The 20,360-nt window shown below is 41.7% G+C and overlaps 1 protein-coding gene across 5 annotated transcripts in view; it reads left to right on the forward strand.

Moving 5' to 3' along the window:
• LOC117660687 (E3 ubiquitin-protein ligase MARCHF8-like) overlaps nt 1-6,238 on the forward strand; it is a 78,626-nt gene extending 72,388 nt beyond the window's left edge. For all 5 annotated transcript variants that reach the window (XM_034408824.3, XM_034408826.3, XM_034408822.3 and 2 more), the window contains exon 7: nt 5,301-6,238. In XM_034408824.3, the coding sequence (XP_034264715.1) occupies nt 5,301-5,590 (290 nt within the window). In that variant the 3' untranslated portion in view covers nt 5,591-6,238. The remainder of the gene's footprint in view (nt 1-5,300) is intronic.
• The last annotated feature ends 14,122 nt before the right edge of the window (nt 6,239-20,360 follow it).

Genomic DNA, 20,360 nt, shown 5'->3' on the forward strand with positions numbered 1-20,360 from the left:
GAGGCGTCTTGTGTAAAATATAATTTACTTTAAAACATTTAAAAAGCACTATGTCTTTAAGAAAGCACATTAAAAACAAAGTCTTATCTGAGTATGTGAAGCAAGGCTATCACCTTAGATCCCTCTCCACAATACCGAAACAGTTCACAAGAGAATAAAGCTAGCATGAAGGTAAGCAGCTTCGGCGTCGATACATCATCAAGGCAATCCAAATGGGGGCAGCACAAACTTCACAGCTAAAAGTCACCTGAAGTAAAAACAGTTCAAACAGCAAACATTGCTTGAAGCTTGTGGGAGGAAAAAGGTCCAGCAGCAGTCCCGATGATAGCTTGCGTGCTTCAAAACAGCAAAAGGCAAGCATCCATGGGAGTTTCTCTGCAACGGCGTCTGGAGACCTTATCTGCATTCTTCTCCCATCTGCGGCGTTGCACTGAGCTTCCTGCAGGAGCTGTGCATTTAGGCCTAAACCAGGAGTCTAGGCCCGAGTAGCAAGCGAAAAGGTCCTTGCTTATATGGGGAGTTAACCTGCAATTAACTAGGGCGGGGAAGGCTTGCAGGTAATTACAAACAGGAGATGGCTTGATTGAAACCATACTGTTTGTGAGTAGGCAAGTAGCCACAGCAATCCTGGAAACACTCGTGACATTTAGAATTAAGGAGGATATGTAAATAAAAATGAAGTGTGTAATTAAATAATGAATATTGAATAATGAGGATAAGTAAACATGATTAATAGACTTGGAGGACAAGGGTTACAAATGTGATGTTTATATAATGTTTATAAAGTTCGATATTAACTAATTGTAGACAAAACTGAACAGAGCGTTTAATTAAATAACAGAAAATGTTTAATGAGGATAAGTGAACATAATGGTTATAACTATTATGTGTATAAGATTTATTATTTGTGTTTAAAAGAGATTGTACCCCAACAGTACACTACCATACTGTCAAAAGGAAATTGCATAATAAAAAATAATAATAAAAAGAAAAGAAAAGAAAGGGGAACATCTTATTGGTCATAGAACATTTTCTGATCAGCCTTCATTTAGTTTTTACCTCTATATGATAATAAGATTGTGCACCTGAGGTATTGAATGGATCTGCTTAGTTTTCAATAAGTGTGGGCATTTCCCAGACAGATGTACTCACGCCTATATGTATGAGTAATAGCTATATCACTCATTGAACTCTGAAATATGCAACTTTAAGGGCAATGCCCCTAAGAGATGTCTCCCTGTTTACAGTTCCCAAGAAATGTAATGGTTTACCCAGGATCTCCAGGAACAAAAATGATTCTTATAGCAAATGAACATGATTGAATGCAAGTTGGAGCCTTGGGCCTACTTGTGGTGATGAGAGCAGTGTAGTATTTATATTTCACCAACCTTGTTACACCAGCAGAAAGTCATTTAGCAGCCCTGTTTAAGATGACTTATACTATACTATTCAAAGAAAAGTTAGCTCAAAAGAGCTTTTATTCAAACTGCTATGAAATATTTACTGATTCCATCACTTGTACTTGTTCAAATCTTGACGCTTCATTGGCAGAGCCAAAGGAAGTAACTGGAGTGATACTTTGTGAAATGATCTGAGATGCTTATGAGCTTATTGACTCTGATGAGATGGACATGGTCTTTGCAGCATGAGTTTCTTCCCCTATAGGATGGATCATGGCCCCACCTGGCTCTTTCAGGAAGCTATAAATAGAGTCAATAGCTAGGTTGATTAATATTATTTTGAGGGAGCAAGTGGTGCCATATTCTGTGCTGCCGTCTTAACAGCATTATGGGCCCTGGGCAAAGCAGTGTACTGGGGCCCCTATGACAGCTACTCACAGGAATAAAAATGTAAATGGTTGATAAAATTAAACATATTTATTTTATTGGCACTTCCAACAAATTGGTATGCGGCCCCTATGCTCTTTGGGCCCATGGGCAAGTGCCCATCAGGCCCATGTGTTAAGACAGCCTGTGCGAGACTATTAGGCATTAGGCGTCAAAAAGTAACTGTTGTTCTTTTCACCACAGTGCAATCCTTAGTATGAGCTCTTACTTGTGATTGTTTGGGTTCACTCTTGTCTTCCCCCTGGTACTATAGGCATCTTTTGCTGTATTTCATTTCCTGGAGTTCTTCAAAAAACCAGGGAGTGCCAGAGATTGACTTACAGCTAGTGGCTACATAGGAGCAATCCAATGTGTGTTATCATCACTTGTACCAATGAAGGAGGTTGCTCAGGGTTGAAATGTGGGGTCCTTGGTGCTCTCTGAGCTTTGTTGTTTTCTTGCAGATGTTTCATTACCCAAACTAGGTAACAACATCAGTGCTAGTCACTAGTACTGATGATGTTATTTAGTTAGGGTAATGAAACATCTGCAAGAAAACAACAAAGCTCAGAGAGCACCAAGGACCCCTGAACTCATCAGTGTGCTCAATTTTTGGCAACAAGTAGAGCTGCAGCCAAACCACCCATCAAAGCTTTCACTCCCTCTGGAACCCCAAGCTGTTTTGAGCAGACTGGACTAATAGGTCTTGTCTCCCTCTGAGAATAGGTGGCACTGGTAAGTTGAAAGGCTTCAGCCAGTGATTTGTCCATGGTAATGGGCTGACGGTAATGTCCTCTATAACCAGATCATGTCCCAGCTGCCCCAAGATTCAAAAAAACCCCCAAATCTTGGTATATGTCAGGCTGACTTATTTGGATTAATTTCATGATCACCACAGTGTACAAGAACTGAGCTGCCCTAATTCAGTGTCATCCTCTGTTGAAAACTATGCATAAAGAAATGAGCATAACATTCTCTTCAAATAATGAAAGCTGAATGAATTTATTGCAAATTAAGTGCTATCTATCTATCATCTATCTATTATCTATCTATCTATCTATCATCTATCTATCTATCTATCTATCTATCTATCTATCTATCTATCTATCTATCTATCTATGGAAGTTTTGGTGTATTCGGGTCTTTTCCCGTGTAAGATTGAGAGTATCTTGGCAACATTTTGACGAGGTCCCACTCGTCATCTTCAGGCTGGTGTCTTCGGCTTCGTGCTTGTGCGAGGAAAGCGTGATCGGAGCTGCTGTCTCTCTATAAACGTCACCAAGATACTCTCAATCTTACATGGGAAAAGACCCGAATACACCAAAACTTGTATACCTCTACCCGTGAAAATCTACCTATATGTATATGATATATGTATATGATATATGTATATGTGTGTGTGTGTGTGTATGTATGTTTGTGTGTGTGTGTGTGTATACACACACACACACACACACACACACACACACACACACACACAGTGGGGCAAAAAAGTATTTAGTCAGCCACCAATTGTGCAAGTTCTCCCACTTAAAAAGATGAGAGAGGCCTGTAATTGTCATCATAGGTAGACCTCAATTATGAGAGACAAAATGAGAAAACAAATCCAGACAATCACATTGTCTGATTCGGAAAGAATTTATTTGCAAATTATGGTGGAAAATAAGTATTTGGTCAATATCAAAAGTTCATCTCAATACTTTGTTATATATCCTTCGTTGGCAATGACAGAGGTCAAACATTTTCTGTAAGTCTTCACAAGGTTGGCACACACTGTTGCTGGTATGTTGGCCCATTCCTCCATGCAGATCTCCTCTAGAGCAGTGATGTTTTGGGGCTGTCGCTGGGCAACACGGACTTTCAACTCCCTCCAAAGGTTTTCTATGGGGTTGAGATCTGGAGACTGGCTAGGCCACTCCAGGACCTTGAAATGCTTCTTACGAAGCCACTCCTTCGTTGCCCGGGCGGTGTGTTTGGGATCATTGTCATGCTGAAAGACTCAGCCCTGTTTCATCTTCAATGCCCTTGCTGATGGAAGGAGGTTTGCACTCAGAATCTCACGATACATGGCCCCATTCATTCTTTCCTGTACACGGATCAGTCGTCCTGGTCCCTTTGCAGAGAAACAGCCCCAAAGCATGATGTTGCCACTCCCATGCTTCACAGTAGGTATGGTGTTCTTTGGATGCAACTCAGCATTCTCTCTCCTCCAAACATGACGAGTTGTGTTTCTATCAAACAATTCTACTTTGGTTTCATCTGACCGTATGACATTCTCCCAATCCTCTTCTGGATCATCCAAATGCTCTCTAGCAAACTTCAGACGGGCCCGGACATGTACTGGCTTAAGCAGGGGGACACGTCTGGCACTGTAGGATCTGAGTCCCTGGCGTCGTAGTGTGTTACTGATGGTAGCCTTTGTTACGTTGGTCCCAGCTCTCTGCAGGTCATTCACTAGGTCCCCCCGTGTGGTTCTGGGATTTTTGCTCACCGTTCTTGTGATCATTTTGACCCCACGCGGTGAGCTTTTGTGTGGAGCCCCTGATCGAGGGAGATTATCAGTGGTCTTGTATGTCTTCCATTTTCTAATTATTGCTCCCACAGTTGATTTCTTCACACCAAGCTGCTTGCCTATTGCAGGTTCAGTCTTCCCAGCCTGGTGTAGGTCTACAATTTTGTTTCTGGTGTCCTTCGACAGCTCTTTGGTCTTCACCATAGTAGAGTTTGGAGTGTGACTGTTTGAGGTTGTGGACAGGTGTCTTTTATACTGATAACAAGTTCAAACAGGTGCCATTAATACAGGTAATGAGTGGAGGACAGAGGAGCCTCTTAAAGAAGAAGTTACAGGTCTGTGAGAGCCAGAAATCTTGCTTGTTTCTAGGTGACCAAATACTTATTTTCCACCATAATTTGCAAATAAATTCTTTCCAAATCAGACAATGTGATTGTCTGGATTTGTTTTCTCATTTTGTCTCTCATAGTTGAGGTCTACCTATGATGTTAATTACAGGCCTCTCTCATCTTTTTAAGTGGGAGAACTTGCACAATTGGTGGCTGACTAAATACTTTTTGCCCCACTGTGTATATATATAGTCTCCCAAAGGGCAGCACAGAGTCTGCTGTCTGTCAGCAAGAAACAAAAAGCCCAGAAACTTGTGAATGAGATTTCACAGAACCAGGGCTGCCTAACATCATAGCTTACGTAGGTAAAACCTGGCTAGAAAGAATATGCACATAAAAGCCTACAAAAAAGAAAGAAAAATTTAATTATATATATATATATATATGTGTGTGTGTGTGTGTGTGTGCATTTTCCAATGTATTTCTCTTAAATGCTTGTTTAACGCTTTTATATCTTGACATAAATCTTTTGCTGCTATCTTAGCAGCCATGTATCTGAATATTCTAGTGACTTACAGCTTTATTTAACTTTAAATTCTAATTCTGAGCATTTTGAATCCTTCTGCACACCAGGTATTCTAGAATGGCCATTTTGGACTAAGCTAGTAGTAGTGGCTATTGGTTTCACCGGTGGAATTCTTTTCATGTATGTTCAATGCAAAGTTTATGTACAACTGTGGAAAAGACTTAAAGCTTATAACCGTGTGATATATGTACAGAACTGCCCAGATACAAGCAAAAAGAGCAGATTAGAAAAATCAAATGCTGAATATTCAAGTATCCTTAGAAGCCATCATACAGAGACTACCAATTCAAATTGCACAGAAACTGAAAATGTGAATGCTAACATTCTTCATATTTGACATGTTTTTTTCTTAAAGACTTGGATCAGCATTATTTACTATTTTCAGATATTTAACTTAAGACCGAGTTGGTAGAAATATTCTTCTTTAACCGAGCATCAGTCAGAAGATAAATCGAAGAAAGTCTGCTTGAACATAAATGAATATGAATGAAGTTGAGCATTATTTTCTCTCCATTTTAAAACAATTCAGTTTTAGTGTCTTTTTTTCTATCAATCATTCTCAAATATGTCTTGGTTACATTAAGAATTAAAGTGTCTTCTCTCTACTATATGAAACTATTAAATGAGATACGAAGGAGGAAAAAACATGTTTTTACATAAACATACTATTAAACATACCTCTCTAGTGTACAGGACCCCATTTACATGTTGTAAATAGTATGTAGTTCTAGTATTGCTGTAAAGAATTTGCCTAAACTGTGTCTGTGAACTGTATCACATTTAGGGTAGGGTATGTCAAAGCATGAAGCACTTTTAATTGTTTTTATATTATAACAAATTTGAAACAGTCTCAGTTCAGTGTGTTCCTTTGAATTACTGAAAGCACATTGATATGTAGGCCTGACCATTTGCCTTAAAACAAATAGGTTTGTACTAAAATTTTCCTCAAATGTTCTTAAGTCTAATAATAAATACTTTCTTGACATTTGTTTGTTTGCCCTTTTTAAAAAATACTGCATATTTTGATCGTGGAACAGAAAATAATGACAGAGATAAATGTTATCAGTATTCTCTGTGATATTAGAATAATAATATTACAACGGCTGATGACCTCTTTCTATCGGTCCACTATAGAAAGTGTCCTCACATACTACATTACAGTATGGTACACTGGTTTAACTGCTGCGAACAGGAAGGCATTACAGAGAGTGATCAATTTGGCACAAGAAACCATTGGTTGCCCTCTTAACACCACTGGATGACATCGCCAGATCTTGCTGCTTTAGCAGACTAAGAAAGATACTCAGAGATGATTAACACCCTGGTCAGTGTCTCTTTGCACTTCTACCATCGGGCAGAAGACATTGAAGCATAGCCAGCCAAACAAATAGGTTTAAAAATAGTTTCTATCCTTGGGCTGTCAGACTCTTAAACGCAACCACAATCACTCCACGCACACGTGGAAATGTATGACTAGTTTTTCGTTCTTTTTCTTTTCCCTCCCCAATTACTTGCATAGGGATTATTCTTTATACTATTTATGTTGTTTGTATTTTTTGTCATGGATTTTAGTGAGGCTAAAACCAATTTTGTTGTATACATGATGTACAATGACAATAAAGGCTATACTATATACCTGTGTTGGTGAACCTATGGCACGCGTGCCGGAAGTGGCACACAGAGCCATGCCGCCCAGCATGCGTGCAGTCGCCCATTCCTCTTCTGGGTTTCCAGGGCATGCATGCGCACCAGCCAGCTAGTCTACTGGTTACTGGTGCGCATGCGTGTGCGACGATCAGCTGGCCTTAACGTCTTAGTGCCCGTGTGCACCGGCCATGCCGTCATTGTCCACATGCAGCCCCAGGATTCCACCCTTTGCCAGCCAGGAACGCTGCACCTAGTCGCTCCCGTGCGCCTGGCTGCCTGCCGGCCTCGTCACCGCCACCATGAGGAAAGGCCCCAAAGTTGTGCTGCCTGGGATCCACGTGGGCTGCCACAGGGGGAGGCCAGGTATGGCTGGCTGGATGCTGCCCGGAGCTGAGCTCGAGGCGGGCAGGAAGAGGAACCACGGCTGCCTCTTAGCTGGCTTGAACTGCCTGCTGCTGCAGCCTGCCACCATCCCCTCTCCCCTGTCAGCTGCTTCTGCCACTGCCAGGGAAACGGCTGTGCGAGAACCGCTGCCGCTGGAGGCGGTGGTGGCAAGGATGGGCAGTCCGGGGCTTCCCTTTCTCCCCGAGCAGACTTCTGGCATAGCCCCAGGCCTCCGGGGGGGAGGGAGGGAAGCCCCGGCCTGCTGCTCCTGCCACCGCCACCCCCTTACCCCCAGCAAGAGCAGTTCTCGTGCTGCCACTTCTCCGGCAGCACCAGGAGCAACTGCCAGGGCAGAGAGGGCGGGGGCAGGCTGTGGTGGCAGGCCGTTCTTGCCTGGTAACAGACAGGCTGCTCCTGGAGCAGCCAGGAGAAGGAGAAGCCCCCAGTGGGGAGGCGAGCTGTCCCAGGAGAACCGGAGGAGAGCGCAGCTCCTCACTCATGGAGATCCACCAGTGGGGAAGTGGTCGCAGAAAGAGTAAGAGGTGCGCAAGCCAGGAAATGGTTATGCTCCCTGGCAGGAGAAGGTTGCACGTTCACGCCAGTAAAGGTTTGTGCTACCCTCTCCAGCCAGGGAGCATGACCACTTCCTGGCCAGCGCACCTCTTACCGCGACCACTTCCCCACTGGTAGATCTCCATGAGTGAGGAGCTGCGCTGTCCTCCAGTCCTCCTGGGGCGGCTCACCTCCCCACTGGTTGCTTCTCCTCCTGGCTGCTCCAGGAGCAGCCTGAGACTCTGCTTTCCTTGGCAAAGCGCTTCATTGTTGCAGCGCAGGGGACACACGCGGTGCCGGGGGATCCGTGCAGCTACTATCCTGCCCCTCCTCAGCCTCGGTCATGCCGCGAGGCTCCTCAAGGAGAAGATGGAGGAAGGGGGGGGAAGTCCAAACTGCAGCTACCTCAAGCAGGCGCTATTACACAGCAGCTCTATTACACAGGGCTCTGAGTGGTTGGAGAAGAGGCAGAAACAGCAGCCAGGGCTGTGCTTTCAGCGGGTAAGCAACACTGCCTCTGCCGTGAGAACTTTGGAGAGAGAGGATGGGGGCAGACTGTGGCCGTTCTCGCCAGCTAAGAGACAGGTGTGCAGCCCTCTCCTGCCAGGGAGCATGACTGCTTCCTGGCTTATGCACCTCTTACTGCTTTCCACGATCACTTCCCCACTGGTGGATCTCCATGAGTGAGGAGCTGCGCTCTCCTCTGGTCCTCCTGGGGCAGGTCACCTCCCTGCTTGGGGCTTCTCCTTCTCCTGGCTGCTCCAGGAGCAGCCTGTTTGTTACCAGGCAAGAACGGCCTGCCATCACAGCCTGCCCCTGCCCTCTCTGCCCCGGCAGTTGCTCCTGGTGCTGCTGGAGAAGCGGCAGCACAAGAACCACTCTTGCTGGGGGCAAGAGGGTGGCAGCGGCAGGAGCAGCAGGCCAAGGCTTCCCTCCCTCCCTCCCCCTAGAGGCCCGGGGCTATGCCAGAAGTCGGCTCAGGCGGGGAGACAGGAAAGACCCGGACCGCCCTCAGAATAATGACCTTCCAGGCCCAAAATGGGGCGGGGGGGCGAAGCGCATGTGCGGGGCACGCATGCGCAATGTGGGGTGCATGTGTGGGGGGGTCATGTGCGCATGCGCATGTGGGAGGGTTCGCATTGCATTATGGGTGCTGGCACGCGTGAGCTGTTGCGCGCGCACATATACACTTCCGGCACGCCACGAGAAAAAGGTTCACCAACACTGCTATATACTATAATAAGCTAATTGATGTGATTTTAACAAAAAAATTTAGTGCTGCAATTTCTAGCATATTTTATATATGTGTACATATATTCAAGTCAGCCTTGGCTGCTGGTGATTGCATTGGCATTTTTGGAAGTGGTTGCTCTTACCTCATTCCTCAGGGTGAAAGATTGTGTCTCACCCAAAGTCATCAGCTGGTTTCTGGGCTTGAAGCAGGACTAAAATTCCAAGTCTTTATCACTACCTGGCTCTCTTTCTAGCATTACACCTGTTTTGTAATGTATTTGAAATACAATACTGATTGTATGCATTCTATCTGACATACTTCCATCCGAGAATTTAAAGCAGGTTTAAGAAGAATTGGTACATTTTATCAATTTTAATTAAATGTGCTTGTAGAGTCCTGCCTCACCAGCCTTTTCAAGAAAGCAGAACTCTTGAAACGAATGGCATTTCAAAAGGATCTTTTATTGGAAGACATTGATAGTAGAGAGAGTGTAGGCAGAATCTGAATTTCGCATGCTGGAGTGTTAGGTTAAACCATCAAACCATTAAACTTTCAATATCCAGTTCACCTTTGAGCCAATCCCAAAGTGTGAAGATGTTGTGAGAACTTTGGGTTGAGAAGATGATAACAGGTGCCATGATCTCACTCTTCCAGTGGTGAGACAAAACGGATGGTCCAAGGCACATTCTTTCCCCCCTCCCAACATCCTAAAGGTACATCAAAGCAGAGAACAGGAACAAAGGAAAATCCCATGCAAGCATAGCCCGAATCCTCCCCCCATCCTCCAGAATGGCAAGGTCTTGATAGAGATCAATGGGACCTGACATGCTACCCCCCCTAAGAAAAGGAGATGTCCCCCTGGAGACAAAGAAAATAATAAAGGGAAAGACAATAAGAACAATGAATTATGTTTGTCAAGGTAGAGTTGGTGGAAGCGCTTGATTAATCTAGGGGCTCTGTGTTTTTTGTGAATGCATTTTGAGATGTGTGGAAGTCTTTCCAGGCCACTAAATACTGGGTGGACCCCTGGTGCCATCTTGAATCAAGGGTCTGTTTAATCTCGAAGTGTTTTTTGCCCTCTACCATAATGGGTTGTGATAAGAGGGGTATGTGGGTCGTAAGACCGAGGTCACTTTGGGTTTTAATAGGCTGCAATGGAAGATTGGGTGCACTTGCCGCAATCTTGACTTGGGTAATTGCAGTTCCACTGTGACCGGGTTAATAATGGTCCTACAAATTTTGGTTCAAGTTTTTTAGATGGTTGCAAGGACTGTAAGAATCGAGTGTCAACTCGTAAAGCATTCCTGGCCTGCTCTCAAGTTGCCATAGGCAGGAGGGGGAAAAAATTGATGGAGCAATACGGCAGCAACCAGAAGCATATTCCACGCATACCTTTCTCAAAGTTGCATCCTAGGTTACCAGAGCCAGCCAGAGAAGTGTGTTCTCTATAGTCCGCCAAAGTGCTCCATTGGAGAGTGCTTTATGACACACCCTCGGAGGAGGGAGGAAACAGGGTCATAGTTAGGACGTAAATTACATGGGGTAGAGCTGACTTCACTTGGATATGTGCCAACATGTTGCTCCTAATAGATAATTGGATTTCTTTTGAAACTTGGCTCGAGGCTCATGAATTAATTGTGGCATCCATCGGAACCCTGACAGCGAGTCAGCTCTCTTTTTAAACTAATCAAGATTACCGGGTTTCCTGGGTGCCGACCTCTCCAGTTGCTCCCCGACATCTGGGGTACTTGGAAAGAAACTCAGGTAACCATGGCAGAGGGCGGACTATCTGAAGAGACCCTGCTCCAAATGACTGAAAGGGAGGCAGAGCTCACCTCCAAGCAGGCAATTACAGGACCCAGCAGCCTAATTGCAACTGGAGTGCAGCCCTCCCCGAACATCAAAGCGGAGATGCCTGCCCCAGCAATCGCAGTAAGAAGGAATGATTATTGGTGGAAAATAACCCCTAAAGCAGCTGAGGTTGAGTTCCCCCACCCCATTGCCCAGAAAGGGGGAAGGCCCCTGAGTGAGCTGGGAAGAGTGGATTGGATGTAGAACTGGGCACAGGCCAGGCTCCCAAAGCCCCTGATGGAGCCTCGGGGGAATTCCATGGAGCAGTTGAGGGAGCAATTTGACCGAGCCACCCTTTGTGATGAGGGGCTGTCATGCTGCCCAAAAGAGAGGGGAGGTGCAGCTGATCCCTTTGAAGTGAGGAGATGCAGCCCCCCTTCTCCACCCACCAGAAGGAGAAGGAGCCAGGGGCTGCAGCCAGTGCCTCTTCCACGCAGCAGGCAAGCCGCCCAGTGCAGACAACCCCCTCCCTCTCTCCAAACTAGAGCCAAGGAAGATGGCCAGCCACATCAAGTGCAGGCTTACAGGGGCTGACAGGAGGAGGGAGGAGCAGTGCTGAATGAACCGCCCCGCTTCAGGGGAAAATTGGATGGGGACTCAGACAAGCTAGCTCTATTCCTTGACTTGGCTGAGATCCACCTAGAGTGCTATGGACACCTCTACCCATCCCCCAGAGCCATGGTGAATAGCTGAGGGGCTAGAGGGAGAAGCAAGGAAATGGCCCCCCACCTGCAAGACGTAGATGACTTCTTACGACTACTAGAGGCCAGATTTGAGGAGGCAGAGGGGGACCCATACACGGAAGATGAGCTCAGAAACCTTCAAGGAACACATCCGTGAATTCAGGAGAGTCTTTGGGAAACTACCCCCTTTGCAGTTGTTAGTTCATTTTTTCAGAACAAACCTAGACAAGCAAATTGCCCAGGTAACCATCTACCGGGACATCCCGAACCAACTCCGATTGTTCCGAGTAGCCATAAAAGTCGATGGCAGATTGTGGGCCAATGACATGAGATAAAAACCGGACATTAAAGAGAGAGGTCAACCAGACCAGAGACCACCCAGCCAACGGGGAACCACCGCACCACAGCTGGCCCCAAAACCAGCCTTCCCATGAACTCCACTGAAATGCTACAGATGCGGGGGGATAGGCCACATGGCATCAGCATGCGCAACCCCAGCCCGCTCCCTGGCAGGCCGGGGTGGAGGAGCTGCTCCGGGATGACCAAAGGGCCAGGCCTGTGACTACCACAGCTCTGGAATATGGGACAGGCCCGTGGTGGGGCTGGAAACCTCTGGCATAGGAGGTGGCACATGCAATGTGCAACTTTGCAGGTAGTGCAACGTGAAAAAAGGAGTGCAGCCCTCGTTGGCCGGAATGAGGTAATGGTGTTGTTGAGCTCGGGGGGGCGGCGCACAAGCGGGCTAAAGCATTGGTGGCGGTGGCTGGAAGGTGTGGGAGCAAAGCGCTACTTGCATTTGCGTCTCACCAGCATTTCGTCTTCACCACGATATATTTGCGCCAGCTAGTGGTGCCAAGGCAGCCCTTGTCTCCTGCCGCTTGGGGCTTAGAGCAGTAAACTGCGTCTAAGAAGCACTACAGCTTTTTTCCATTTTATCATTTCTTCCCTACATTACAGTACATATCTGTCCTATTTTAAATTTAATCAGCATCAACATAGAATCTTAACTGGTGCACCATTATTTTTTGCACAACATAATAAAGGCAATGCAGCAAAGAAAGCAAAGCTAACAAATCTCAGTTCCCCTGCTTCATGCTAAATTTCTTTTAAGAATTTATACTATTCCCATTTTAAATGCATAGGCATATTCATGCCTGGGATTTATCCACCAATCTAATACAAAGACAAACCTTTAAAGCCCAGTGTTTCTAAATCTTTGTTTTTAAATCACACAGGCAAAAAAAAAGCAGGCTGAAAGCAAATGAAGGACTTGGGGAAAGTAATGGTTGGGGGGGAAAATCAATGAGAAAAACGGAGATGTCCGGAAAGGGGTGGCCGATGTAAATAATAATAATTTTATTGTTAGATATAAGGACTTATATCTAACTCATGGGAACAGTGGATAAATTAATAAAAAAAATCTATAATTTTTTATAGGATATAACTGGAGGAGGAGCAAGTAAAGGAAACAATGATAGGCTGGGCAAAGAATTGATAGAATCCAATAGATCTAGATAAATGGCAACAGCTATGGGAAAGGAATTATAAATTAACAATGTCCACTGCATATAAGGAAAATCAATATAAAATGTTTTATAGATGGCATATGCCCCCTGAGAAACTGGCAAAAATGTTTAAAGATAAATCAGCTAAATGTTGGAAATGTCACAAGTTACCAGGTTCTTATTACCATATGTGGTGGACATGTCCAGAAGCAAAAAATTATTGGAATACAATTAAGATATGGCTGGAAGAATTGATACAACGACATATTGATTTAAAACCATAACTGTTCCTATTGGGTATCCTGCCAGAAAAAATTAGCAAAGAAAATATCTATTTGTTTATACATGTAATAACAGCTGCAAGGATTGTTTATGCACAACACTGGAAAGCAGAGAGAATACCTTTGTAAGGAGAAGTAATTAAAAAAAATATATTGTGCAGAAATGAATAGATTGACTTTGATGATTAAAGAAAGAGAAGATTCAGAATACTTTAAAGATATGGAATCAATTTTACTATTGGTTAGAAAAGAGATACAAATAAGTAAATTAATAGTTTTTTTAAAAAAAAGTTTTTTATTTTTATTTTTTATCAACATATTCAAATGTACAGTCTTTTGTCCATTATTAATCTTTATTCATTCATCTTATTCTTTAATTTCCATTTGCTAATTAGTTGTTTGGGTCTGCTTTTCTACCATCTCCTTCCTTTATTTAATACAACCTTTCCTTTTCTTCCCTTCTCTCTCCTCTTCTGTTTCTTTCTACTTTCCTCATTCCTCCTCTCCTTCCCTTTTCTACTTCTTCTCCTCTTTCCTCACTCCTCTCTTCTTCCTCCCTTTCTTACCCTCTTTCCTCCTCTTTCCTTCTTTCTTCCCCTCCTTTTCCCATTCTTCTTTTCTTCTCTTCTCACCTCCCAACTCTCCTCCCTCACACTCTTTACTCCTCTCCCATTTTCTACTCCCTTGTTGTTTCCTTTTTCAATTCAATTTGAGTTGGTATTCAAGCAGCCCCAATTTCTATTCACATACATCTTCATTTCAAATTCCTTTTTTACTTTATAATTATATTTATAATTTATATTTATAATTTATATTTATAATTTATATTTATAATTATATCCTGTACATTATTAATCAATCCATGTGTCATCTGGGTATAACATTTTTGTGCCCTCATTCTTCATAATTTATCATCATTTCTTAATACATACATTTGTCTTTTTTTTTCATTTAATTTTAATATACTACAATTTAATCATCCCAAAGTTCTTATGTTTACCATGTTTATTGTCTTTACTCATTTTCTATCCATCAATAAATTTTTCCCCATGTTATAATACTCCGACTCTTCTTTCCCTTTAATTGCCAATGTCAATCTATTCATTTCCGCACATTCCAATATTTTCTTAATTATCTCTCCCTTTGTAGGAATTTTTTCTGCTTTCCAATTTTGTGCAAATACATTTCTCGCCGCCGTTATTACATGTATTATCAAATATGTGTGTTCTTTACTATACTTCTCTGAAAGAATCGCTCTAGCATGATCTAAAAGAATGTGAAATTGTTTTGCAAGAGCTTTGGCATTTTGATAAAACATAGAATTACTTTCCCATGGAGTAACAGATAAAACATGCTGCTTCGTTGTTTGCAACAGCATTTCCTTTTGATAACATACCTGGGAAAGACTGATGACTCCTAATATGTGCAATATAAATTTGATTCTTTCTGAAGTGCAAAAGCTGTTGCAACGTTAAAAAGATGGACAGAAGATCATCATAAAAATCAGTTGACACACATACTGAGAGTCAGAGATCAGATTAAAAATCTGTTGAGAAAAAATGTGGAAAGCTAAAATAACAATAGACAATTCTGAACATTGAGAGGAAACTTTCCAGATGTCATCATGAGGATCTTTATAAGCAATCACTCCTCTCATTCCTCCCCCATCAGAAAAACAAAGAGCTTGTGATAGTGGAGAAGGAAAACAATAGATGAAGAGGAAAAAATCATTAAGCAAGTAAACCCAGGATCTGTAGGCAGATGATATGAAATACATCCTACATAGTCAATTAAAGCACACTAAAGAAATAAATTATTCTGAAAATAAAAGTGAAAGTCAGATTTTAAGATAGAAAGAACAATATTTATTAAGTCAGTTCCATTTCTTCGACAGGCTCGAGTACGCCCCAAGGTTATAACTTCAGCTTAGATAAAAGTGTTAGAAGAAAAAAGAAGCCCTTCCCTTTAAGGATTGCTGAAGGAAAAAGAAGCCTTTCCCTTTAAGGATTGTTGAAGGAAAAAGAAGCCTTTCCCTTTAAGGATTGCTGAAAGGCAGAGCTTTCCCTTCTTGAATTCAAAACTCCCGGCTGGGAGGTCAGCTGCTTGAGAGTAGAATCAATTTATTGTTTATAGGAAGGCAGACAAGAAATAAATGCAATGTCACAAGTAAATGCCTTATTCTCCATTATGTAAATAGTACATGAACAGGGTATCAGGGGTTAACTTATTCTTCACCTCTTAATGTATTCATATTTCACCACTCCCATATCTAGCTCCACCCATTGTATATATAAGGAGCCGCATACGTCCATTTTGTGCTTCTATCTGTGAATATTCAGTGAATATAGAATGCCTTATGTAAATAAATAGTGATTTATTTGAATTTATAACTCTCAACTTATTTATTGAATCTGATCCTGAAAATATCGTAACAATCTGGTAGCAGAGGATGGTTGAATTGACTCAATAAAAACTTAAACATGTCTAAAAGAGATAGGCCCAACACCAGGGCATACAGCAAAGAAATGGAAGCGGATCAAGAAATAATCGATGAGTCCACGAATGCAATTTCGAGAGAATCCGAAGAATACACCACAGACGACGAAGAAATAATAAATGAAGATGATGACCAAGAAGAAAACGAAATAGAAAACAACGAACTCAGGTCAGAGATACTGAAACTTTTAAAAAGCCAAAAGAGCAATGAAAGTCTCGTCGCGAATCTCCAAGATATACTAAAAAACAACGGAGCAGCGAAAGAGAAGCACATCGCTACTGAAAAATCAAAAGACTCAAAAATAGTGAGTAATATGATTGCAGATGAAAACGCAACGAAGAAAACCAACAATCCCACACAAATTTTCGAATGGCAGCCATCTTGGTTTCAACAGACCCCTAAGATGAGCGAAGCAGAGCCAATCGGAAAGCAGGATTCAAAATATCTGGCGCGAAAAGCCTTACCCGATGCAAAAATGAAAGAGAAAAAAATATATACCTCAGAAGAATCAGACACAGAGAACGAAGAAGATTCAATAGACATGCAAGTAAAATCAGCAATGAAAACGCTTTTTGCAGCATTTGGACCGAAACTGAAGATCACTAAAAGATCAACAAAAAAACAAGCGAGCGAGCCAACGCCTCAAAATCTACCCGCTCCTATCCAGATGGCGAGAGCACCGACGCCTGAGCCCAGAGAGCCCTGCAGATACCGCCCCACGCCGCAGACTAATCCAAGGACCAGCACCTTCAGCGAAAGAAAACGAACGCCCGCTATCACCAGGACTCCAAAGATCGAGCCGGAGACTGATTCATCGGGAGAAGAACAGAGCGAGAGAGCTGCAGCAGCGAGAACCTCTCACGATGACTCCAGAAACGAAATGAGCAACGCGCATGCGCAAGACTACGCAGACAACTTCGGGAGACATGAGATGCGGAGAGAATCATGCAAACTCGTCGCAAGCATCCCCACGCCGTTTTGCAACTTTCATCATTTGCAAGACCACGGACTACCTCCGGTTGTAAGTAATGGACCCAACAATGTTGGGAATTTACCCAATGACTTTCCAAAGCTGAGAATAGATGGCATTAATTTGCAAGAATGGTATCAGCAGCTCCAGGTTGTCTTTATGAAAGAAAATTTACTCTTCTTTATTACTAACCCCCCAAAAAGACCTTGGACTCTAAAGTTAGATTGCCTACACCATAGAGCATTCTTCTTATTGATTTCCAGTGTATCCCCAACCATGTATCACAGTATTAAGCAAAATCTGACTGTCTCAGAAATTATTCAATGCATGTTTAATTTATTCCACAGTGAAAGTGTAGCCACTACCACAAGAATGTCTAAAGATTTCTTCTCTTCTAGGATAAAGCCAGGGGTTTCCATAAGTGAACATTTAATATCTTTAAACAAAATTAGAGCAGAACTGCACTTAAGGGGGGAGGTAATTTCAGATCAAACGATGAAAAGTGTTATCATCAACTCACTTGACCCATCATGGGATAATTATATGTCACATTTAGACTCAATCAATCTAGGATACTTATCCATAGAAAATCTATCTAACAAGTTAATAGCTGAAGACAATTCAAGGAGGAGTCGTTATAACAACCACATAGAACACAAACAATATAAAAAGGTAGCATTTCAAGAAAGATATTATGAACCATTTAGATGCCACGATTGTGGGTCCAGAGAACATAATGGGAGGGATTGTCCTAAAATTCTAAGAGAAAGACACAGGTCAGAATATAGAAACAAGTACAGCAACAGACAATCTTCCATTGATAGACATAGGTATAGAAGTCCACCCAACTATAGAGAACGTAGAGGGGGCAGAAACACTTCAAAGGATAGAAAGTCTGGTTCACTGAATGGACTAGACAAACATGACAACATTAACATACAACAACCAGAGAACAACAATTGGCTTATTGATTCTGGAGCAACCAATCACACTACAAATAATAAAAATATATTATCTTCTTTTGTAGAAGATAAATTTGTAATCAAAGTAGCTAATCAAGAAAAGGTTCAAGTAATAGGTAGAGGGAATGTAATCTTACCAGGTCTAGGAAAAGTAGAGGGGGTATTATTAATACCTGAGATACCTCATAACATACTTAGTGCGATAAAACTAAGCAGAGATTCTGACATTAACATTGTGTTCTCAAAAGGAAAGGCAACATTAGAGAAAAACAGAACAAACATAGGCACAGTAATAATCAAAGGAGGTCTACCTTATTTAATGACAAAGGAGAAATGGTTAAACAACATTGATTCAAATATGGAAGATGACAATGAAATAGATAATGAGGATGATAGTAACAGTGACAATGAGGAACATGAAGTAACTCATAACCATAAAGATACACACAATAAAAAAAAAACCTAAAATAGGTAAACCAATTCACGATGAGTGTGCTCATGTTTTACATAGGAAACTAGGACATGCCAGTTTTCCTGTGGTGCAAAAGATGACTGAACATGCAGAAGGTGTTAAAATAAAAAATTGTGAAAATTATTTGGAATGCTCAGTATGTAAATCTACAAAACTCAAAACTAGTCCCAGACCTAGGAAGTCAACAAGATCAACTAACAAAATTTTTGATTTGGTACACATGGATCTAGTTGGTCCATTAACACCATCAATTACTTATAAAAAACGTTACTTTCTAACCATTGTGGATGACTATAGTCGTTATGGATTTATTTACACATTAAAACATAAAGATGAAACCTTTCAGAAATTTAAGGAGTTTTACAAACGTATAGAAACACAACACAATATTAAAATAAAACAAATCATGACAGATAGGGGATGTGAATTCATGTCTAAGGAATTCTCCCAATGGCTAAAAGACAAAGGAATGTTACATTACACATCTAGCCCATTTTCTGCATTCCAGAACGGAGTGGTAGAGAGAAAGAACTCAACATTACAAACCATGATTAGATGCACATTAGAGGATGCTGGCTTAGGTAAACAATTCTGGTCAGAAGCCCTACAATACTCTAATTACACACAAAACAGAACCTGGTCCAGTATTATAAATAAGACACCATATGAAGCAATGTATAACAGAAAACCAAAACTAGCACACATGCACATATTTGGAGTCACTGCAGACGTACACATACCTAAACAATTGAGGCGCAAAGGTGAAAACGTATCCAGAAGACTTAGATTTATGGGATACGAGACAGGTACAAAAGGATACAGATTTATCGATAGTAATAACAAATTTATAGTTTCCAGAACAGCTGTGTTCCATGAACAGGCCAACTGGTCTAGAATACATCTTAACGAAATATTCCCAAACACCAACTCAGGCACTAAACTCCAAGAAAAAGAGAATAGAGAAGAACATAATAACGACACGCATAAAAATAAAGTCAAAACATGGACAAATAGTCAATATAAAATAAGAACAGATTCATTAACAAAAAAGGAAGCAAGGTATATGCATGACAATGATACTAAACCAGAAAGAGCAATCAGAAGTAGCAGAAACCAAGTGCCAAACAAATACAAAGATTATGTAATGCATATGGATAGAGAATCACCAACACCTAACACATATGAGGAAGTGTTAAAACTTCCCTCTGAAGAAAAGAAAAAATGGGAATCAGCCATGAGTAAAGAGATGGATAGTTTACGAAAGCTAAATGTATTCACACCTACAATTGCACCAAAGGACAAAACCATCATTGGCACTAGGTGGATATATAAAATTAAAAATTTAGAGGGAGGCAATACCCTATACAAAGCTAGATTAGTTGCACAAGGTTATGCACAGAAATATCCCGAGGATTATACAGATACATACTCCCCCACAGTAAGAACAGAGTGTGTCAAAACAGCTCTGGTTATAGCATCAGCACTCAACCTCGATGTATTCCAATACGACATACAGACTGCATATTTACATGCAAAATTAGATAAAGAAATATATGTGAGGGCACCCCACAGTCAATACACAAACAAAAATGAAACTTGGTTATTAAATAAAAGTTTATACGGGTTGAAACAATCTGGTAAACAATGGTATGATTGTTTAGTAAAAGTACTCAAAACTATGAATTTCAATGCTACCACTGCTGATAATTGTTTCTTTGTCAAAAAAGAGGATGATTCACTAGAATTTGTATTGATCTATGTGGATGATATTTTGTACATAGGTAAACATAATGAAAGGAGAGAAGCATTTGTAACAAAACTGAATGAACATTTTTCATTGAAATCTTTGGGTAAAGTAAATAAGTATCTTGGTGTTCAAATCAGTAAAACCAGAAGAGGATTTAAGCTTTCTCAAAAGGACAAAATCATAGAGCTCTTGAATAAATGTAATTTAAGTAATGCTAAGCCTTGCAATACTCCAATGCAAATTGATTTTTTGAAAAATACAGATGAATCATCCCCTGAATTCAAAGACAATACATTTTATAGGTCAGTCATAGGTTCACTTC

This window comes from Pantherophis guttatus, chromosome 3 (assembly GCF_059756535.1).
Source record: "Pantherophis guttatus breed Tessera chromosome 3, ASM5975653v1, whole genome shotgun sequence".
NCBI lineage: Eukaryota > Metazoa > Chordata > Lepidosauria > Squamata > Colubridae > Pantherophis > Pantherophis guttatus.